Source organism: Myxocyprinus asiaticus, chromosome 30, assembly GCF_019703515.2.
Source record: "Myxocyprinus asiaticus isolate MX2 ecotype Aquarium Trade chromosome 30, UBuf_Myxa_2, whole genome shotgun sequence".
In the NCBI taxonomy this organism is placed as follows: domain Eukaryota; kingdom Metazoa; phylum Chordata; class Actinopteri; order Cypriniformes; family Catostomidae; genus Myxocyprinus; species Myxocyprinus asiaticus.
The window spans coordinates 17,375,494-17,400,265 of record NC_059373.1 but is presented as its reverse complement, the minus strand read 5'-3'; the positions used below and the strand labels follow the sequence as shown (position 1 = coordinate 17,400,265).

The following is a 24,772-nucleotide window of genomic DNA, read 5'->3' as shown; positions in this document are numbered from 1 at the left end:
CTTCAACACTAAAACAAATTCACAGCTAAATGCAACATATGTTTCATCCTCTCATAATTTAAAAAGGTCTTGTGTGCCACTAGGACTGGTCAATGTTACGGCCATCACGAACAAAGGAAAACACTTTTTCTTAGGGTAGTGTCTACAAACTCTTTGATTTATTGAAAACAACATGCCAAAGCCAAGGCTGCAGGAAAACAAAACAAGTGTCTCTATTCGTGTTGGCGAAGTTCCAGACCTTTCAAAGTGGTCAGATGCGAACTGAAAAAGAGTAGGAACTGGGGGGAAAAACAAAAATCTCCATGGCCCACAAGGCTTTCATGCTACACTCCATCCATCATACAATGGGAAAACGTCCAGACGATTTCATCACTGCCTTCTGGACATTTAAATGTTCCTAAGAAAGTTGCGTTGTGAAGCACGGCTTTCCAACTCAAACCTTGGGTGATTTTGGCCATAAAGAAGTTTTGGGAAAATGTATGAATGAATAGTCAAAGTAGTAGATGTGAACAGTTTAAAAGGATACTCAAAAATGAAAATTCTTCATTTACTCACTCTCATGTTGTTCCAAATACAAATTGAGATGTTAGGCAAAGCAGCCTCAGTCACCATTCACTTTCATTGTATAGGGGAAAAAAAAGTGAATTGTGACTAATGTTAACATTCTCCTCAACATCTCTTTTTGTGTTCCTCTTAAGAAAGAAACTCATACAGGTTTGAAACAACATAAGGGTGAACTATCCCTTTAAAGGAATATTCCAGGTTCAACACAATTTAAGCTCAATTGACAGCATTTGTTGCATAATATTGATTACCAAAAATAAATAAATAATACTAAAAAAATAATAATATAATAATAATAATAATAATTTTGACTCATCCCTCCTTTTCTTGAAAAAATAAAATTGAGGCAATTACAATGGAAGTGAATGGGCCAATCAGTAAATGTTAAAATACTTTTTTATTTCAAAAGCATAGCAATGAGACTTAAACGATATGTGCACTTACTAACCTTTTCTACTGTAACATTATAGCCAATTTTACAACATTGTTGCCATGAAGATGCAATTTTAACAAACCCCAAAACCCTAAAAGGACTGTAAAAAATTATGATTTGCCTTTACTTTATTCTGCCTTGACTTGGGTTAGGAAGAATTTTCAGGGTTTTTTTGTTTGTTGCGCTCATGAGAACTGCTAATTGGAGATAAATTGCAATGTTAGTGACTCAGATCACCTAGAATCAATTATGAGGCCTGGCATTGACAAGACAGAGACAGCTGAGGTGCTGTTCTAGCTGTTATTATTAAAGTAGGAGAGAGTGATACAGTATCAGTCCACATATCCTGAGTCACTCCACTGCCTGTACATCACTGTGAACTCCAACTGAATGCAACTATAGGTCTCTGAGAGGACACTGATTAAAAGGGGTCACTTGTTGCACGTTTATACACTGATTATATATTTCCTAACTAGGGGCTGCACTGACTGTTTAATAAGTTCTGCCACTAGTGGATGCTTTGAGTCTGTGTAGACTAGTTGTGCAATCAATGTAGGACATGCTTCAAAGGCTATACACTTGTTATCAGTAAATTCAATCTTTATCCTAACTGTTGAAGCATTATTTTTAACATGTTGAAAATTTTTATATTTTATTGACTAAAACTGACTATTATTACACATAATATTGCTTGCTCACTGGGGGCGGGGGGTAGGGTGTGGTTGTATGGCACTATTTTTCTACTTTTTTCAATTTTCTATAAAGCTGCTTAAGAAATAATATGCATTGTAAAATGTGCTATACAAATAAAACGGAATTGAACGCACAGGTACATTGCTTGCAATGCCTGAGATGAACTGGCTCATCCAGCTGAGTCTAGTTTCTCCCAAGGTTTACCTTCTTCATCAGAGACATCTATTTTGCATTTGTGGACATCTGAAATTCTGAGACATCGGAGTTCATTAGAAATGTTTAAATGCAAGACCTCCTTAACCACCCTAAAACTAATCAAGTTTCCCTTTCTGGACAGCTATTTGACTTGTACAAATCAGTTGTTTTGCAAGTACTACTCCACACATACTCATCTCTCATCCCCTTGACATGGCAAGCGATGCAAAATGATGGAATTAAACTGAAGTGTGGCTATAAAAACCACAACAGCAATAAAACAGACACTGTTCACCTTTATACACACATAACTTACAAAGCCCATCATGCAGTTTCCAATAAAAGTGTAAGGGCTTTGTTTCGGAAGAAGGGGTGATTAGGGAGGTGTTTGTAGGAGGCAAGGCCATGATAACAGGCAAAAAAGGACAAAGGGAGGAAAGTAAGAGACATAAAATAAAAGGCCAGGAGAACAGGGCAGGCAAAGGGTCATACACCCATGAACTCTCTCCCTCTCTCTACTTCAGCATTGTCACAGGCCGAAGACCAAGAACTGAGCAGTGCCACGCCGGAATACAAATGCCAACCTGCAGAACCACTGGAACACCAGACTGAGGTATCAATAGGGGTGGTAGAGATGTTGATAAATTAAAGGGAAAGGTAAAAAAATGGAAATTCTATTATTTAATCACCCTAATGTTTTTCCAAACCAGTGTGACTTTCTTTCTGGTGTGGAACAGCCAGATTCACCATTCACTTTTATTGCATCTTTTTTTTCCATACAATGAAAGTGAATGGTGACTGAGGCTGTCGTTCTGTCTAACATCTCCTGTTGTTTTTCACAGAAGATAGAAAATCATAGAGGTTTGTGAATGCTGTTGAGAATCAGGGTGAGTAAATGCTGGTAGAATTTACATTATTGCAAATTATTGGTGAAATATCCCTAGGGATAGGGAACCTTGGCCTTAGGGTGCAAGATTTTTGGTCCACAGACACACACCACATTTAAACAGAGTGGTCCCACAAGCACACATATGCATGCAATTTATGATTAGTAGGCTTAAAGTGCTGCACTGTACAAACACGTGCATGAAATATGCATTATTCACCTCAGGGTTGGACTGGGACTAATATACAACATGGGACCTGTACCGGCCCATCTCAGCCCACAGTGGTTAATCCCCCACTATACAGTGTGTATCACATATGGAAATATGACACACTATTGCCTGCTGTATTATCTATTTTTTTATTTTATTTTTTTTGTAGTGATGTCTAAAATCTGAGATGTATATATATTTTTATTTTATACATTTCTTTTCATTACAAATTATATTATCACCATAACAAATTGAGAAAAAAGTTGACATGAAAATTTCTGAATTTCTTAGTATTTGCCATAATGTCCTTTTATTTTAATGACAGCATGCATTTGAGCTGGCATGGATTAGCAAGTTCGTTCAAAACCTGATGATCCATGTTATTCCATCATGATTTGAGAATGTTGATATCTGGAATCTGACCTTTCATACAAAGGAGTTACTATGGTCAATGTCCAAAATTGGCTTATGCACTATTATGATTGGTGACCAAGAAAAAGTGCAAAATCTTAAATATTTCTTATTCAGTTCATGTCCTAACATTTCCTTGTTTTATTTTTTTAAATCGTAAAACTTTGTTTTAATCTCAGATTTTCAATGTGGTCTCAGACTTTTGGACCCCACTTTTCCTTGATAAGAGAGCATGACAGTGTTGCTGTCTGCAAGGAAAAAAAAATCACCAAAAACAACAGCAAAATCTTTAAAAGCACTAAATGTTTCTAAAAGGGGACAGCTTGAATAATCAAGAAATTAAACAGTTTTCAGCACTGACCTTGCAACAGCTGAAGGTGTGCTTATAGAATATGAAAGATATTACAACATTACTATGCTTATCACATGTACATTTTTGCAGTGCTTACCTTGTTTGGGTTGCTGGCTGTAATGATCCACACACACTGGGAGTTGCTCTCGTACTGAATGGGAAAATTTGGAGAGGTAAATGTCCCAGATGGACCTTGAAGATTTGATCCACAAGTTTTCACTATTTAGAAGGAAAGAAAAAAAAAAGAAAATGGCAAGATAAAATTAGGAGTGTGCTTTTATCTTCAAAAGCCTGTCAAAGTCTCTGCTAATTGGTTTCAGCTGTGGTCAGCGGCCATTTAAAATTTCTACTATTTATTTGATAATTAGAAATAAAAGTCTGTGACCCTGCTTATATCTGGGGATTGAGTTTCACTTACCGCTCATAATGTTTTAGTGGGATTTGCATGGCTCATATTGATATATAAACCCCAAGCCTCAACCAGTCATCCATGACCGTCTTAATTTGTCAACGATTAGCAATCCAATCAAATCCTCAGATGACTAACTTCATGGCGGCTAAACGAGTTAATTCCAAGCAGGCTTAGCCAAACACACTTGGGCCTGATTTGTCATCTTAATATAGAAATGTCACTTATAATTTGCTGAGTAGACACGCTTGGCTGTTTCTCTCCCTAAGCCAGTGACAGTGACATCTTATAATTGACGACTACGGGGTTTTACGCCTTCTCAAATCTAGCCTCTCGTATTTTTGCCACATTTATCATGCTTGATGTCAAAGTGACAGGGCTTTGATGAAAAGACAAGGAGGCATTATCTCCAATGGCACCAGGTTGCACAATCGGCTCCTGACATTTTGATTGCTTTTGAAAATGAATAACTCATTATCTCAGGCATGCATGGGGGGAACCGCGAGGCTCCTTTGGGCCTGAAAGTGCTCTTTTTCCTCTGAAAGTCATTCGCTCATCAAGGGGTTCCTAATTAGAGAAGTATCCTGTGACAAGCCCTCTCCAGTCTGGCATTTGTAATAAACTTTAGCTTCAACTGATAAGGATTTCGCATGAACCACCTATCAGCAGTCATAAAAGAGAAATACCAATAAATCTATGTGCCACCAGTGAGAGTTTAGGTTAAAACGTGCGTGTCTTTATTAATAACAACATATTATGAAGCTGGCCAATTTGTGAAATATTAGCTTGTGTTACAGTTGTGTTATGTGACTGATCTGCATATTAATAAAACATTAGGAGAAACAGTGGTTCTCAACTGGTTTTGCTTCAGGGCCCAAATTTTACATTAGATTTCAAATGGCGACTCAACAAGTACCAAAATTGTTCTTTGTATAAAACTGATTCTCGACAGTTTCATGATCTCGGCAGCCAATAAGCCAATAACACAAAATGCACAAACCATGTTCTTTGTTGCAAGTGAACCTGTGTTTATGATAGTCTTGGTTATGTTTTCTTTTACCTTGCATTGTTTTGTGCATGGTTTTTGAGGATGAAGGCATGTCATGCAACCTGTACTACTTGGCATCTGTCTGATTTGGCTAGCTTCTACCAAATGACAGAAGAATTGCAAAAAAAAAAAAAAAAAAAAAAAAACCCTGTAGAGTTTGATTGGATGCACATACTTTGGTGTCAGTATCAAAAGATATGGCAAGCATTTTCTTTTCCCTTTTAAAAACCCTGATAAGCCTATTTATTTTCCTAACTATACATGATTATGTGGTTTGTTGCATTTTATCATTTGCATTTAGCGTTACTTTTTCCCTGCTCTCCATGACTCCATCAGAACTGACCTGAGACTCATTTTGGGGTCCTGACCCACTAGTTGAGAAAAGCTGTAGAGAATATTGTTAAGAGGTCTGTTGAACCAGTGGATTACAATTACCTCTAATCTCCCATAATAACAGGTTCACCAGTGTAATCCCAATTTATTTTATGAGGAACTAAAAATGGACAGGAGAGGCACCTAAGTGAGGCCCAATAAATGGCTGTATTGAAATATATGATTAACATAGCATACCTCTGGGATGTCATGAAAATATAGATCTAGGCAATTTTCTGCATGATTTCAAGTGACATCATCTCAATTAGTTTATGCAGCCTGTAGCCGCAAGAACAAACAGGCACCCAAGTGGCATGAATGTAGCAATTTGGTAGAGAGCTAAAGGTCAGAGCTATGCTGAGACAAAGACCCCGCACACTTTACATGTGTGTACAAGACAGAAAGTGAGACAAAGTCTGGACACATGCAGATACACACTGCTCATCCATGCAAAGTGAGATGGTCTGCGTTCTTGTGTGTAACAGTTGGGGGTCTACATGTTCTGTGAGCATGTAGACCCCCAGCAAAGAAGACAGCTGTTCAGATAGTTGCAGGCACTGTTCAACAAATATCCTACGCAGCCAGCAGTTACTTGAGTATCAAACATGATTGTTTTCATCCCTGGCTGGAAGTTGGTGGTTAAACAATTTAACACTCTTAGTGCAGGTCATACAGGAACACCATAAGGGTGAGATTTAAAGCTTTAGTGTGTCATTTTTATTTTTATTTTTTTATGTGCAGAGATAATTATAGGTAAGCCATTTGCAGGTTGACTTCCCTGAAAAGTGCATACCATAATCGCTATAAAAACATTGCTCTGTTTCTTTGAGCACCACATCCAGCCAGACAAAGAAACATTGGCTCAACCAATCTGTTTTCATTATTTCAATCATTATTTTCGATATTTTGTTTCACAAAGTAAGTGGTGCAGAAATTACACACTTCACCTTAAAGATGCTAGGAGCTACAACATGATGTAGCACATGTAAACACTTCAAAAGTCAATGCCTGCTCTTATCACTGTCGCTGTGTCTCAGTGTGCTTTATTGTTCTTACACACTAGTGACAACGAATTATGGACAAGTTGGAGATTTAAGAGTTCATGGAAGTGGTCCAGCAAGGTACATCAGTTCTTGCAGTCACGTATATTTGCACATGCTTGTGCCTTCCCTGACAGCTCAATTACGGCCTGCTAAATGAACGGCCTTGGCTTGGCGCGCTCGCCTGTAGCAAAGTAGCCAGAGAGAAATTATCTTGGCCAACGATAACCTGTCACTTTTTATCCTACCTTCACAAAATAATGACAAGAACTCCAACCTGTGCTAAACTGGCATTTGTTTACAGCTGATGGTAAAGCTATTTAAAATTAACCTTGAATTGTGCCGCCCCTCCCAATCTCCACACTCTCTGGTGCCCCCTTCCAAGCAATACGGTGAGAAAATAGATTCTTCATATTTGATTTCCACTCTACCCCAGCTTTATACCAAGGAATTCAGTTTAACAAGCCTTTCACTATGTAGAAGCTTTATACAAAGTTGGTATATATTCTAATTTAATCTACTTTTATTTACCTCTTTTAGTTAAAAGCACATTGGCCTGACTGCATAGAATGACTCTTATGTTATCAGATCTTTTATTCAAGAACATTGCCATTGCTTTCCATTTTACATTCCCTGACATTGAAACCGACCTCCACTGGGAAAATGGGCAGAGTCAGCACCAAGCATAAAGATTAGAAGACTCCAAGACACTAGGAACAGGGTGTACTAAAAACATTAGCCACCCAGAATGACCAATTACATAATTAGCCCCCAACCATAATTTCTTGCCTTTATTTTCCTACAAGTTCTAGCCCTGCCAGAAAACACACAAATATCCATATAAATATACACTTAAAGCATGAAAAGCCCATCTCAGAAATATGACCACCTTTTTAAAGGTACTCTGTGTTAGAAAGGGCTCCTCTGTAGCCTTTTACTCATTTCAGAATGCAATAATTAGTGTGTATTGGATGCAAGCACTTGACACTTATCAACCCCTAACCCTACAGCATGCAAAATTAGGTTTTCTTTGTTTTTATCAAGCCATCTGGGCCTAATAAATGGGCTTTGTGTGGTGCATTTTGTAGCTTGCTTTGTCTTTTTCTATCTCCTCATAAATGAGCATGTAAATGAACTAGAGGTTTTAATATATCACTAACGACTTCCCCTGGTGGACACTTGGGGGTGCTATGTCTAAGCACTGCTTAAAAAAAAAAAAAAACTGAGGGCTGAACCAAATTATTATTATTACTATTATTATTATACCAAAAATAATGGGTAGTATCTGTTCTCCAGTTTAGAAGGCAATAGCCCAATTTTTTCGTTTTCTTACATCATCGGCAAACAGTTTTTAAACAGTCAATACATTGTTCTTTAAGAAAAGTCTATTTGCCAATGGGGTAAGAAAAACACTTAATTTAATAATATTCTCTGATAACAAGTCTTAATGTCCTACACAATTATCCTTCTTAAGTAAATTTGTTTTAAGGATGTATACATATGTTTACTGGAAAACAAGACAAAAAATTTATCAAGAAAATTATATTTTGTAATATCATCACATGTTTGCCTATTTATGCCTACTTTCAACAGAAAGTCTCTGCTCACTCATTGGAAGATACACAAATGTGGTCAGTAGGCCTATGATAGACTCACCTCTACAGACAGGTCGATGGTCACTCCACGCTGCGAACACCTCAGCCACTCTCTGACAGGTGATGCTCTTGGAGCCCTGGAGAACATGGTCTTCATCACAGGTGAACTGGGCTGTGGCACCAATACTGTGGAAGAGGGAATCAGGACCCCAACATCACACAAGCAAGATGAGAATCAAATCAGATCTCACACAAATCCAAAAGCGTGATTGAATAACAACCCACATAAGCTACGTTCACATTCAGTGTTTCAGAATGACAACCGTATTTACTGACAGCTTTGGCCCTCAAATTGTCTGGTACATTTAACAGCAGACAGGAGGGGATTAAAGGAATATTCCAGGTTCAATACAAGTTTTTCAATACAATACACAGAAAAGTTTAGTAAGCGATTTTATCACACAAAAATCATGTTAACATGCATACTGTTTACGTCTTGTGGCTATACTTGTGAAACAGTGAGTATTTTAACATTTATGGATGGGCCCATTCACTTCCATTGTATGTGCCTCACTTTTCCAGATTAGTGTTTTTATAAAAAAATTTAAAAAAGGAAGAAAAAAAAGAGGGACAAATTGAAATTATTTTTTGTGGTAATCAAGACTAGGCCAAAAATGCTGTTGACTGAGTTTAACTTGTAGTGAACCTGGAATATTCCTTTAAATAATGTTTATATGGACAGGCCTCCAAAATCACTTCCATTCTCAAACTTGTGATAACTTTACATAATGCTTATAACCATAGTTAAACTTATCAGAACTTTATATTGCATTTTCAAGGGTTACATTTTTATTCTAAACTATTTCAGGTAGTTCCTGCAGCATTAATCTTCTCAGGTATTCGGTCAAGAACTCTCAGGATCTTTGTCAGTGTTTTGTTTTGCTTTCCAACTGCAAAATGCTGCTTCTTTCTGCCCTTTTTCATAACTTGAGACAGGTTGACAGCTCTAATATAAGTGACTGACAGCAAAAAATAATGTGTGCGCCCAATGCCATATGTATGTCTATGACGTGACAGACAACTAGTTATCAACTGTGTTTCCGTTCAAATAGTACATATCGACCAAACTTGCTCTCAAAATTAGGTGGTGAGATTTGAAGGTTCAAGAGGGTCACTTTTGTAAGAGAAAGCATTTGTCATTTTCCAAACTAGCCAAACTGTGTATGAAAATAATTGTATTTAGCACTCCAAATGGGACTGACACCAAATCCTGCTAAGTGAATGTAGCCATTCACACAAAAAAAGTTATTTGAGGAAAGTACTGCAACATACACAAGAGAGGGATAAATACATGAAAGGATATCAAAAGAGCATCTTATCTTCCTTGCTAACATGCAATAGATATGGTGGTGGTTCTCCTTGATACTTTTTAAAGTCTAATGCTTCCTCGCTCCTTAAACTCTCCATTCAGCCTGGGATTTGACAAAACTTAACAAAACCGCTCAGCAAACTCTGACACTGACCATTCATGTGCTTTCATTTGAGGAAACCACAAACGGGGCTTGTGCAAGATGTTCTGTGATCTTGAGCAAAAGGCCCATTTCTCTGCTGCTACTGTAACTAACACCAAATGATGTCGCAACTTTTGCTTACAAAAAGCCTGGAATTACATCAGTGTCACAATTTGAATCTGCTGGCCTTAATTCCCGGCAAAGCTGTGCTCCATACGCATATTGTCAGCTCCCATGTGGAGCTGGTATTAGCATGACATTGGGAAAGTGTCTGTGTTGACGAGGGATCTGGAGTAGATGATTTATATTCTCTGGGAGTACTAAACAGAGGACATTAAGATATTCAGGTGCAACAATATTAATGACAGGCATCAGTCTAGAAGCACTGTAGCCATACACACGTTTCTTCTCTCTTCTAAAACTTAAATACTTTTACATTTAATGCTAGCTGACTTGTGAAAATGTAGTGAAGGTAATGAAAATTAGCACAATATTACTGGTTCAAAATAGGAAAATGGGTTTTATCAATCATATTTTTTGGCACTTAACTATTAAGGTTATACTCAGTTCAATGTAATTACCTCACTGAGTCAACCTTAAAGTGATAGTTAAAAAAATAAATAATACAAATTCAAAACTCTGTCATTATTTATTCACCCTCACGTTATTGCAAACCAGTATGACTTTCTATCTCCCATGGAACATAAAAAACAATGTTAGGCAGAATTTTTGCCTCAAAACTTACAATTTACTTTCATTGTATGGAGAAAAAAAAAAAAAAAGATGCAATGAACCTGAATGGTGACTGAGACTTACATTCTGCCAAATAATTTCTTTCATGTTCAAAAGAAGAAAGTCATACAGGTTTGGAACAACCTGAGGGCAGTTAATGATGACAGAATTTCAATTTTGTGTGAAATATCCCTTTTAATTTAATTAATTTACAGGACATTTAACTTTGCTGAAATTGTACATGCAACAATTCACTAAACATTTTTAATTGGAGAGTTCTCAGTTTTCCTTACAGTGTGGAGGAGATAACAGTCACTAGATTCAACTAAGTGAAAGTTGCTTTATGCACTGGTCTTCATGGTGGACCAGCAATTGGGACACACAGTACCTAAGGGTGATTACCTAAAGTCGTTGCCAATGCGCTTGCCATTTTCAGGTTCCCCCGGGTCTGGACAGGAGTTAGAGGCCTGTTTGATTCCTCCTTCGTTTACTGAAAATTCAGAGCATAGTTTACCTTTAGACACTTAAACTCCGAATAACAATTACCTACACAGTTTTTTTCATGCAATCCTCATGCAATAAGGCTGACAGAACTGCATACAGTGTACAGTGTACACACTTGCTACAAGATTTGAAGAGGAAGTGGAACTTGGAACACACACACACACACACACAAAGATCGAACACACACACATACACAATACACACAAAATGCATTTAATTGATAACTGCTCACCACAAATGTGCATCAGCGCATGCTGTCATTTGGTAAGTGACTAAATCATTGTAAGTTCAGATAATGGCTAAATCCCAGTTCCCCTTCTGTCACTCACTCGAAGTTGTGTTGATGTAGTGACACTAGGAGTCGCTCTTGAGAGCCCTGAACACCTCAGATCTTTGAGAAAAGGCCAATGAGAATTGGCGAGTGGAATTTGCATGCCACTCCCCCGGACATAGGGGTATAAAAGGAGCTGGCTCGCAACCACTCATTCAGATTTTTTCTTTGGAGACGAGCGGTTGGACTATCAGCGAGCTGAATACTACTGCTGTTCCATTCACCTCTTAAGAAGCGTATGTTGTTGGATATACGGCGCATTTCCAGCGGCTTTCTCTCCTTCTGCACGATGGGTGCAGATTTTGCCCCTGGGCGCTTCGACAGCACTAAAAGTGAGTATATTCCTGCTAAAGAGTATATTTTCTCTATCAGAGCACACACATTGACGTTGAACGACTTTTTAAACAGCTCGTCCGCTCTCACTACCCTCGATGGTGGGGCGGCCCATGGGTATACGGAGGTCCCTCAGGTGGATAAGGCGGTTGTGGTGCACCTGTGCCCGCAAAGTGCAGCCACCTGGCAGGATCGCCCGGCACTCCCTTCCAAGGCCTGTAGGACGATGTCATCTCTGACGGCCAAAGCTGGTCAGGCTGCCTCTGCCCTGCATGCCATGGCCCTCCTGCAAGTACACCAGGACAAGGCACTAAAGGAACTGCACGTGGGTAGCCCTGATCCCGGTGTGATGCAGGAGCTGCACTCGGCGACCGACCTCACCCTCCGGGCGACGAAGGTCACAGCGCGAGCACTTGGGCAGGCGATGTCCACCCCCATGGTCCAGGAACGCCACCTGTGGCTGAATCTGGTCGAGAAGAGGGACGCGGACAAGGTTCGCTTTCTCAACGCCCCCATCTCCCAGATCAGCCTATTCGGCGACACCGTTGAGGACTTCGCCCAGCAGTTCTCGGCATTGAGGAAGCAGACGGAGGCTACACAACACATCTTGCCCCGGCGCGGCTCAAGATCCCGTATCCCGTCTGCTCGCCGAGGCCATCCCCCTGTGGCGGCAAAAGCCCAGGCAGCTCCACCTCAGCCCGAGCACAGTTCTCGGCCTCAGCGTAGAACCCCCCACTGGAAGCTGACGCCCCCTGCCTCACGGGCCGGCACGAGGACCTGGAAGGCTCCTAAGTGCCCCTGAGATGGACTACCCAGAGAGCGAGATGTCTGCTGCAAACCTGGAGCTGGTATCCAGACCACTCCATCCCCCAGTGGAGGGCCGGGAGGTAAATGGTTTCCTAATCTTTTATATTTGCATCACCCCGAACGGGCTGCAGTACCCACATTCTCAAAAGAGCAGTTTCCTTACTCCCTGGGTCACATAGCCAGTGTTTACGACCGCTGTTATCACGGCAACTGGGCACTGAGCACCTGCGACTTAGGCACCATGAACACGGGCCCCCCGCCTTCGTGCGTCCAGTCGCACCACACTCACACCCACGGCCAGGTGGTTGTGACAGACTACGAGGATGGTCAAAAAGTCCCTCCTCCCCCATCACTGACCCCCCCCGATGCCGGTTACATGGAGCAAGGTAAGTGCTTCGAGGGTCCCCTCAGCGCAGCCACGAGTTCGAGATGAAGCGAGGCTCCTCGACGTGAGGCCCCACCCACAGGTACGTTAAATGCGATCGTCCCCGTAGTGCCCCTCGCCCGTAGCTTGGACGCGTGGCTAGCGCTTTCCAACCCATCATGGTGGTTTGCCAGGACCATCCGACTCAGCTACGTGATTCAATTTGCCAGGCGCCCGCCCCGGTTCAGTGGCGTCCGCTTCACTTCGATGAGGGGCGAGAACGCCGCCACCTTGCGTGCGGAGACCGCGATCCTTCTGCCCCTCTAACCGAGATGAAGACAGGGTTTTACAGCCCTTCATCGTACCAAAGGCGGTGGGTTGCGGCCAATCTTGGACCTGCGAGTTCTGAACCGGGCCTTACACAGACTCCCGTTCAAGATGCTGATGCCAAAGCACATTTTGGCATGTGTCCGGCATCAAGATTGGTTCACGGCAGTAGACCTGAAGGATGCGAACTTTCACGCCTAGGTTCTACCTCAACACAGTCCCTTCCTATGGTTTGTTATCGACGGCCTGGCGTATCAGTACAAGGTCCTCCCCTTCGGCCTGTCCCTGTCCCCTCGCATCTTCACAAAAGTCACAGAGGCAGCTCTTGCCCCGTTAAGGGAAGTGGGTGTCTGCATACTCAACTACACACCGCATGGTCATCACACCATATCTGCCGCCATTTGTTCAGCCCTTGGACAGACCTTGCATTTCTACAGGCAGGAGTTCCCCTACAGCAAATGTCCAGGCACGTCGTCATTATGACAGATGCCTCCAAGCAAGGCTGGGGCCCCGTGTGCAACGGGCATGCAGCTGCTGGCTCCTGGACAGGACCGCAACTGTGTTGGCACATCAACTGCCTCGAGTTGCTGGCAGTATTGCTTGCCCTGCAGAGGCTTTTATCTGGGGCAAGCATGTGTTGGTCTGGATGGACAACACAGTGACAGTAGCATATATAAATCACCAAGGCAGCTTACGCTCACGTCGCATGTCGCAACTCGCCCGCTGTCTCCTCCTATGGAGTCAGCGGCAACTGAGGTCACTGCAGGACACTCACATCCCTGGCAACCTCAACGCCACAGCGGATGCGCTGTTGCAGCAGGTGATGCTCAGGGGAGAGTGGAGACTCCACCCTCAGGTGGTCCAGCTGATTTGGAGTTGGTTCAGCAAAGCACAAGTAGACCTATTTGCCTCCCAAGAAACCTCCCACTGCCCGCTCAGGTATTCTCCGACGGGGGCCCCCCCTCGGCCCAGACTCTCTGGCACACAGCTGGCCCCAGGGGCTGCGCAAGTATGCGTTCCCCCCAGTGAGCCTACTTGCACAGATCCTGTGCAAGGTCAGGGAGGACGAGGAGCAGGTCACCCTTGTGGCCCTGTATTGGCCCACCCAGACTTGGTTCTCAGACCTCACGCTTCTCGCGAGAGCCCCTCCTTGGCAAATTCCCCTGAGGAAGGACCTTCTTTCTATGTTTTTTCTCCACAGAGTATTAAAATATTCGGCTGGGGCCATTTTAACGCTCAATATATGATATGAATATATGAGTGGTTGCGAGCCAGCTCCTTTTATACCCGTATGTCCAGGGGAGTGGCATGCAAATTCCACTCGCCAATTCTCATTGGCCTTTTCTCAAAGATCTGAGGTGTTCAGGGCTCTCGAGAGCAACCCCTAGTGTCATTATATCGACACAACATCTCGTTCCCTCCATCAGGGTACGGATGTTATGACAGTAACCAAGACGATTGCATTGACAACTACTTCTGCTAAATTGAGGGCATAATTTATTATCAGTGCACCTAATAGATCATTGTAGTCAACGCTATGGCAATGGCCACTACACTGGGGGGAAAAATGCTGAATCAAAAACTTCAAGTGCATTGTCTGGTTACACTTTATAATATCTCATTATTACAGTGCATCCGGGAAGTATTCACTGTGCTTCACTTTTCCACATTTTGTTATGTTACAGCCTTATTCCAAAATGGATTAAATTCATTATTTTCCTCAATTCTACAAACAATACCCCATAATGACAACGTGAAAGTAGTTTGTTTGAAATCTTTGCAAATTTATTAAAAATAAATAACGAAAAAGTCACATGTACATAAGTATTCACAGCCTTTGCTCAATACTTTGTTGAAGCACCTTTGTCACCAATTACAGCCTCAAGTCTTTTTGAGTATGATGCTACAAGCTTGGCACACCTATTTTTGGGCAGTTTTCCCATTCTTCTTTGCAGGACCTCTCAGACTCCATCAGGTTGGATGGGGAGCGTCGGTGCACAGCCATTTTCAGATCTCTCCAGAGATGTTCAATCGGGTTCAAGTCTGGGCTCTGGCTGGGCCACTCAAGGACATTCACAGAGTTGTCCCGGAGCCACTACTTTGTTATCTTGGCTGTGTGCTTAGGGTCATTGTAAGATGAACCTTTGCCCCAGTCTGAGGTCCAGAGCGCTCTGGAGCAGGTTTTCATCAAGGATGTCTCTGTACATTGCTGCATTCATCTTTCCCTCGATCCTGACTAGTCTCCCAGTTCCTGCCACTGAAACACATCCCCAGAGCATGATGCTGCCACCACCATGCTTCACTGTAGGGATGGTATTGGCCAGGTGATGAGCGGTGCCTGGTTTCCTCCAGATATGACACTTGCCATTCAGGCCAAAGAGTTCAATCTTTGTTTCTCATGGTCTGAGAGTCCTTCAGGTGCCTTTTGGCAAACTCCAGGCGGGATGTCATGTGCCTTTTACTGAGGAGTGGCTTCTGTCTGGCCATTCTACCATACAGGCCTGATTGGTGGAGTGCTGCAGAGATGGTTGTTCTTCTGGAAGGTTCTCCTCTCTCCACAGAGAAATGCTGGAGCTCTGTCAGAGTGACCATCGGGTTCTTAGTCACCTCCCTGACTAAGGCCCTTCTTCCCTGTTTGCTCAGTTTGGCCAGGCGGCCAGCTCTAGGAAGAGTCCTGGTGGTTCCAAACCTCTTCCATTTACGGATGATGGAGGCCACTGTGCTCATTGGGACCTTCAATGCTGCAGAAATGTTTCTGTACCCTTCCCCAGATCTGTGCCTCGATACAACCCTGTCTCGGAGGTCTACAGACAATTCCTTGGACTTCATGGCTTGGTTTGTGCTCTGACATGCACTGTTAACTGTGGGACCTTATATAGACAGGTGTGTGCCTTTCCAAATCATGTCCAATCAACTGAATTTACCACAGGTGGACTCCAATCAAGTTGTAGAAACATCTCAAGGATGATCAGTGGAAACAGGGTGCACCTGAGCTCAATTTTGAGTGTCATGGCAAAGGCTGTGAATACTTATGTACTTGATTTTTTTTCATTTTTTATTTTTAATAAATTTGCAAAGATTTCAGACAAAGTTCTTTACATCTCTTAACATAACAAAATGTGGAAAAAGTGAAGCGCTGTGAATATTTTCTGGATGCACTGTAAGTCCTTATCAAACATTATATAATGCTTAACAGTTCTGTAGTTCATGTGCATCCAAATATTAACTTCTTTCAAGAAAATTTCAAGACATTTTAGCAATGCAGATTTACAAATGAGAAGCTTGTGAAGCATCATACAACAAAATGCAACAGCTGATCCTGCTTTGGCTACTTTTGGAACTTATCGTTGGTGGTGCAACGATAACTAAAATGCCTTTGGTCGAATAACATGATATTGTTTAAGTGCTGTAAAGTTTTCTTATCAGAATCCAAGAACTTCTGGACAACGTGGAAGAACTACTTCAAGTTCTCAGTCTTTGGCAATAATCTGTGAACTATAAAAAAAGGAATGTTGTAGGCATGACACATGTGACAAGTATGAAGACAAATAATCTTTAGAGCGGTGTCACCTCTCATTTTCCAACTAAGTAAACGTGACTTAAAATGCAACATATTACGCATGAACGCACACAAGCACGCAAGCACGAACACACACACATACACAGCTATCATTATGAGGACTCTCCATAGACAATGATATTTATACTGTATGAACTATAGATTCTATCCCCTAACCCTAACCCTACCCCTAAACCTAACCCTCACAAAAAACTTTCTGCATTTTTACATTTTCATCGTTTAGTATAATTTGAATTATAGGGACACTAGAAATGTCCTCATAAACCACATATATACCATAATACCAAAAAAAGGTCCTCATAAACCACTTAAACCTGCCCACACACACACACACACACACACACACACACACACACACACACTTTCAGGTGTGCGGAGTGATGAAATTAATGCTTAGTAAATACTGCACTAAACCATGCATTTATAATTATGATTATTATGAGGACATTTAAGAAATTCTACCTATCTTCAACATGCACAAAAGTAAAGCACTGTAAAATTAAAATGACTCTGTGGTGATGGGGGCATGGCTGAGTGACGTTTGCAGAGAGTGAGGCTGGGAGAGACAGAATGGTAAGGACTGACACTTGTGGGAAATCACCTCTAACAGCTGTTTTGTGTTTTCTGTGAGAGTGGAGAGGGACAAAAGGGCAATCCAGACCACCAGAGAGGGCACCCGCCTCGTGCCACTGTTGTCCAGGGAAGCCCAACTCGCAGCCCACCAACTACATGCGTCCAACCTCCTGGTGAACAAAGATCTGAAGAAAGCCATCCTGCAATGGGTCGGCCGAAGCCCAGGGCAACAAAGCCATCACTTCTGCTCGCTGATGCTCGGCAAGCTTGGCTGCCCGTTCGCATTTGCTCAACAGCTCCGTGACACCTGAAAAGGTGGCTGCTGGCTGAAGAACGCAACGAGGGAGTGCTCGATCTGGTGTTACTGGAACAGTTTATTGCCCGGCTACCAAAAGGAATGGTGGAGTGGGTCCAGTGCCACCAGCCGGTGTCGCTGGATGAGGTGGTCCAACTGGCTGAGGACCATATGGCGGAATATTTGGGGGCCAGCGAGCCCTCTTCTCTTTCCCTCTCTCTTTCTATCTCTCTCTCTCTCTCTCTCTCTCTCTCTCTCTCCTCTCTCCCCCTCTCCTTATCCTCATCATGTTCCTGTTCCCTGGAAATGGGGAATTCCGACCCCAAAACCGGTTACCCGGTCCCGTGGGCTGTTCAACCCTAACCCTCTCCACTCTCCCCCAAAGGCTGGTGAATCCACAGGCTGCTCCCAATCAAGCAGGAGCATATTGGATACCTGTGAGTATTAAGGGGGGTACATATCAAGCTTATTTGGATTCAGATTCTAATCAAACCTCCATTCACCAAAGCTTGGTTCAATCCGAGGCTTTGGAAACAAGCCAGTGGGTGAAGGTAAGGTGAGTGCACGGGGATATCCAAAATTACCCTGTAGTGACGGTCACTATTCAATTTTGGGGACAAAAACATTGTGTCAAGGCTGCGGTTAATTCCCATCTCACCATCCACTAATCTTGGGAATGAATTGGCCGGTATTTACTACTTTATTAAGGGGAATGTGTGTGGATGGTTCCAGCAACAAAGCGTATTGGTGTGTGGTGTGTGACTCGCTGGCTGGGGAGGTGGAGCCAGAACCGTCTAGGTCAGCTCCACATCAGGAGGATGTAAGAGAGGGGGAAGTCTCTGCTTCCCCAGACCTTAGAGGATTCCCTGCTGGGGATTTCCCTCTGGAGCAGATACGAAACAACACCCTTAGGCACGACTTTGAACAAGTGAAAGTGATTGATGGACAACACCTCCAGCCAGACGTTGCACTTGCATATCTGTATTTTTCAATTATTAAGGATCAGTTGTATCGAGTGACGCAGGATGCTCAGACAAAGAAGGATATAATCCAATTGTTAGTACCAAATAGCCATGGGGAAATGTTATTCCAGAAGAATCATTATAATCCAATGGCTGGTCACTTAGGGCAGGGAAAAACACCAGACCGTTTAATGGTCCGTTTATGTTGGGCGGGCATTCGCGGGGGTGTTTTCAGGTGGTGGGGGGCATGCTGTGAATGTCAGCTGGTGATATTCCATTCCCTTCCATTGATCAAGGTCCACTTCGAAAGAATTGGCATGGGCCTTGTCGGACCATTAGAGCAGAAGGCATGCAGACATCACTTTGTGTTGGTTCTGGTGGACTACACAACGCAATATCCGGAAGCAGTGCCTCTGTGCAACATCTCAGCACATAGTGTTGCGGAGGCACTTTTTAGAATAATCTCTCGAGTGGATATTACAAAAGAAATCCTCACTGATCAGGGCACGACATTTATGTCACATACACAAAGCGAACTGTACGAATTATTGGGGATTAAATCAATTCGAACCAGCGTTTACCACCCCCAAACAGCCAGTTTGGTGTGAATGATTAATCAGACACTAAAGAATATGATTCGTAAGTTCATGCACGAAGACTCTTGAAATTGGGACAAGTTGCTCGAGCCCCTATTATTTGCAGTACGAGAGGTCCCACAAGCCTCTATGGAGTTCTCCCCGTTCAAATTATTGTATGGGCATCGACTGCGTGGCAAGCTTGACATCCTACGGGAAAGCTCAGTGGCAAAGATGCTGGCTATCACCCCTGGAGTTTGCTAGTTTGAATCCCAGGGTGTGCAGAGTGACTCCAGCCAGGTCTCCTAAGCAACCAAATTGGCCTGGTTGCTAGGGAGGGTAGAGTCACATGGGGAAACCTCCTCATGGTCACTATAATGTGGTTCGTTCTCAGTGGGGCGTGTGGTGAGTTGAGCGTGGTTGCCACGGTGGGTGGCGTGAAGCCTCCACATGCACTATGTCTCCGTGGCAACACACTCAACAAGCCACGTGATAAGGTGCGCGGGTTGACGGTCTCAGATGTGGAGGCAACTGGGATTCGTCCTCCGCCACTCGGACTGAGGCGAATCACTACGCGACCACAAGGACTTAAAAGCACATTGGGAATTGAGCATTCCAAATTGGGAGAGCATTCCAAATTGGGAGAAAAAGGGGAACCCCCCCCCCAAAAAAAACATCAAAGTCGGCTGTATGAAAGGGGTACTCGGCTATGGTAATTCGCACCGGGAGATAAAGTCCTTGTACTACTCCCCTCATCAAGCTCTAAATTACTCGCCAAGTGGCCATTTGAGGTCACACGGCGAGCCAGGGAAATAGATTATGTGGTTAAAACGAATGGATAGAGGCAGAGCATGTCAGATTTACCACCTTAATCTCCTAAAACCATGGAGAGAGGCGGTCCCTGTGACTTTGGCAACGTTGGTTCTGGAGAGGGGGGAGCTCGGACCGGAGGTGAACTTAAAAGCCACCGATTGAGTCACCCCAGTCACTTGCGGAGACCACCTCTCACCGTCGCATGTCACGGAGGTTGCCAGGTTGCAAGGAGAATTCTCTGACGTGTTCTCGCCTCTCTTCCCGGTCGTACGAATCTCATAGAGCACCATATCAAAACGACCCCAGGGGTAGTGGTATGCAGTCTTCCATACTGATTACCCAAACACAAAAAAAAGTGGTTCGGGAAGAATCAAAGGCCGTGCTAGATATGGGGGGTAATGAAGAATCCCACGGTGACTAGGCCAACCCGGTGGTAATAGTTCCGAAGAGTGACCTGCAGCATCTGAGGGCTGTCCTGCAGTCGTTGAGATGGGCGGGACTCCTAAGAAGTGTGCAACTGGACGGGCGGAAGTATGGTATCTGGGCTTCCACTTGGGTCATGGACAGGTGCAGCCCCAAATAGATAAGACCGCAGCGATTGCAGCCTGCCTGAGTCCTAAGACCAAAAAGAATGTGAGACAGTTCCTGGGGCTTGCTATTATTGTAGGTTTTTGCCTAATTATTCAACCGTCACCAGCCCACTGACTGATCTTACTAAAAAGGGGGCACCAGATCCGGTCCAGTGGACGGAGCTGTGTCAGCAGGCATTCACGCAAGTGAAAGCTGCACTCTGCAGCGGACCGTTATTTCACTCTCCTGATTTCTCTCTCCCTTTTATCTTGCAGATGGATGCATCAAACAGGGGGCTGGGAGTGGTACTATCCCAGATGGTGGAGGGGGAGGAGTGTCCCGTGCTGTACATTAGTCGCAAGTACAGCACCATTGAGAAGGAGTGTTTGGCCATCAAGTGGGCGGTCCTCACCCTCCGGTACTATCTGTTGGGATGTGCTTTCACCCTCTGTTCAGACCACGCCCCCCTTGCATGAAGGATACCAATGCGTGGATAACCCGTTGATATCTAGCTCTCCAGCCTTCTAAGTTTGAGGTGGTCAACAGGCCGGGGGGCGCAGATGGCTGTTGCGGATTTCCTTTCTAGAAATGGGGGGTGTAAGTGGTCAGGCGATGGTGGTGTGGCTGAGCGACGGGAGAGACAGAACGGTAAGGACTGACACCTGTGGGAAATCACCTCTAACAGCTGTTTTGTGTTTGCACTGAGAGTGGAGAGGGATAAAAAGGTCAATCCAGACCACTGGAGGGAGAGATAGCAACGCACGCAGCAGTCTTGTGTGTGTGTGTGTGATTGTTGTGTTGAAAAGCAAACATTTGTGTAGATGCTGAAAAGCATTGTAAATAAATGATTTACGTCGACTGTTTACCTGGCCTCTGCTTCCTCCTTCACAAGAGACCTAAATAACTTGTCACAAACTCCCACTGAATTGCAGACACTCACTTTGCAAACTTTTTGAATGCAATGTTACTTATTAAAGATGCTGCAATGACTCATCAGTGCAAATAAAAATTAGCACACTTAAAGGGGTAATATCATAAATTGACATTGCTTTTACTTTTTTTTTTTTCCTCTGAGGTTTACTTACAAGCCTTTAAACATTTTTAAATAGTTAAGTTTTATGACAATTTTCAATAAATGGTCTTATATCACTGGGGAAGAAGTTTTGAGTTCTGAAAGTCACAGTATGTTTTCATGGTACAGTACAATGAACTCATCTCAATATAGGAAAAACCAAGAAAAATGTAGTTACTCATGATATGACACCTTTAAATGTTTTACGCCAGACTTACAGTAGTTCTTAGTAGTGGTACATATTATCACGGAACTACTTAATTAGGTGTGTTTTTATTTGCTAAACTGTGTCCCCAAAAACTTTTGATTCCTAAGACAATCTAATGAGGAACACTGGCTTCCTCTAATTGCTATGTGAAGTAATTTAGACTTGTAAACACCTGCTGTGTGGCAGCTCTGAGCATCTTACTGCTTTTTAAGTGAAGCTTACAATGTTCCTCCCTGTCTCTTCTGGAATGACTTGTGACTGAATGATGAAGAGGTGAAAGTGTGGTTAAGACACAAAGAGCACAGAAAGTGGTAATAACAGACATCTAAGAGTGTTGTCTCACAAATGGACAAGACAACACAGAGGGGTTGGACTAGACAGTTTTACATGATTTATGAGTTTGCTAGTTTTAAACATGACCATTGAGGGATTATTAGGAAACAACAAAGATGAGGAAAAAACAATGTTCTGCAATTTCAAAAAGGGAAAAATGCTGACATTTTTTCCTTGATCGAAGCAGCTATTCACACTGAAGCTGTTAGAACTTCTGTTTAGAATGGTGAGACATATAAAAAAATATGAAACAAGTCATTCTATGTGCATTTCTCCAAAGGGTGTCAGTCATTTCAACCTGCTTTTCCCTCTATGACTATTTCTGAAAAAAACTAAAAAAAAAAAACTAAAAATAAATAAATAAATATTTTAACAGCTTTTACTTGCTTTTAAAGCAAGTAAAAATTGGCTTTGGCTAGTAAATAAACAGTTATGTGCCATTTGGCTCATAATTAAATTTGATTACTTCAGTGGCCAATGTAAGTGTCATAAGTGATGAATATCAATACAATACAAATGTTTAAACGTCCGTCGTGACCTTTGCGTCTTCTAACACCTTTTTCCTCAATGGAAAATTTGACATCATTCTGTCATCAAGATTATCTAGGATGCCTTAAGATTTTATTTTTCTCCAGAAATTCATGGAGAGATACATATGTGGACTATTTCTCACATTTAACCACCAAAATGAAAATATTCATATAACAATGTGCATTCAATGTGTATTCTCTAAAAAAAAAAAAAAAAAACAATTTCATTGTCAAAATAATGCAAATACAGGTTCATGGCTAGTAAGAAAAATGTATGTGGAAAAAACCTAATTTTGGACATTGTATACATAGCATAAAGCATGTTTTACAAAACTATAAGACTGCAAAATGTTCCATCAATGCCTTCAAATTATTTCAGATTTCTTAAAAATAACAAAACATGGGGCCTTTAAAACCTTACTTCCTTGCTCAAAAAATTGATATTTACCTCAGTAAAAAAGATCACAGCTAGAAAACAGCTAGTCTTGCCAGAGTTTAAATTGAATGGAAAACTCCAGGATGTGATGAATGTGGGCTCATACCGGTGGAGGCAACAGCAAATAACAAAAACAACACATGTAGAAATTAACATGGTGTGAGTAAAGATAGAAAAAAAAAAAAAAAATCTGTGAAAATGGCCACACAGAACCAAACTGACCCTGAAGGAGAGTTCTGTAGATACAGTACATATACACAAACAAGATTACATGAGGAAATATGCAATAACATCATTAAGTGTGGGAGTACTGAGAACATCTTATACTGAGCATTGTTATCTCTGCATATATGTACAAGGTGTATTTACAGACATGTGTGGGCTTGAGGTTACACTTGTGAAGGTAATGACTATTCTGGGACATTGAGCCATGGAAATGCAATGGATTTTGATTAGTTCAATACGAAAACTGACACAAAAGTTACATGAATTAAGTTTAAAAATTATATTGATCCTTTATTCTTTTTTATTTATTTATTTATTTATTTATTTTTCAGTGTAGCTCAGCTCTTATATAATCTTAAGAGAGCACAATTATAAATAAGCCAAAGTTTTTCTGAGTTGACAAAACCTGTAATGGGAGACACTAATGCTCAATGCAGGTTATGACATGTCAAAGTAACCTATACTGCTGATAAATGTGCATGAAACCTTTGGTATTTATAAATGCAATAAACACATTTAACGGTTACTTTATGAGTCATTTATCTGTTTGAAAATATCCCTAGAAAGGGGGATTTTCAGATTTAGCTAAATTCTGGGGATATTTTTCAGTAATTTTGTCCTCATAAGAATGTCAATTTTAGCAGCAGCTGAAAGTGTTGTTGTGCTTCAATTTGAATACCACATTTCACTGTTTAATGAGCAATTTAGTGCCACAGAGCAGATATTTTCTTTTGAGGGACTGACTGATCTCTTGACAGGATAGCTTCTGGAGAAAGCTTGTTCAAATTGTGTCCTGCTTTTGGAAAACAGCCAGTCCTGAAAAAAAGACACTTAAAAGGTGATTAAAATGCCCATGTGACAAACTCTCAAGTCTGATTAAGAAAACTCTCTCTCCTCCCTCGCAAAATGCTTCGTGATTTTCTCAATTTTCTTTTATTTTCAATGTCAATTAGTCATGATTTCTGCAGGACCATTTATTCTCCTGATTGAATTTATGGCCAGTTATAGACTGATGTAATTCATCTAGCTTCAGTGAGGAAATCTGTTGAAATATGTTCATTGTCGCTATAAATGAAACTTTAATGAACACTTTGGGAACAAAAAAGGGCCAGAGGTTAATTGTAATAGTAATGTAAGCTATTTCATAATCTTATTCAAATTGTAATCTTGTTATATTGTATTGTTTAGTTGACCTTTGTTATAAAGCCTCTCAGTCAGTGAATAAAATGGGAGCGAGGACTAAACTGTATATTATTATAGATTCTAGTCTTGGATGCTTATTAGTCAATACAGCATTCCCGCTGTTCACCAAATCACTGCAACACACCAATATTGTTTCTTTGTAGCATACTTTTAGTAGCATAGCTTTTTTTTGTTATTTCAGGGACTGTCTGTTCTAGTGGAAGGATGGCACTTTGAATTAGCTAATTAAAATATTATTTTAATAAAAATTCCATGTTAAATAAAAATTTAATATTTTTA

The 24,772-nt window shown here is 41.9% G+C and overlaps 1 protein-coding gene across 2 annotated transcripts in view; it reads right to left on the bottom strand.

Annotated features, from left to right (window-relative positions):
- The window catches only part of csmd3b (CUB and Sushi multiple domains 3b), a 715,228-nt gene that overhangs the window by 256,321 nt on the left and 434,135 nt on the right, over window positions 1-24,772 (bottom strand). For both annotated transcript variants that reach the window (XM_051664389.1, XM_051664390.1), the window contains exons 8-10: window positions 10,855-10,942; window positions 8,271-8,395; window positions 3,843-3,964 (exon numbers count right to left, since the gene is read on the bottom strand). In XM_051664389.1, coding sequence (XP_051520349.1) covers window positions 3,843-3,964; window positions 8,271-8,395; window positions 10,855-10,942 — 335 coding nt within the window. The remainder of the gene's footprint in view (window positions 1-3,842; window positions 3,965-8,270; window positions 8,396-10,854; window positions 10,943-24,772) is intronic.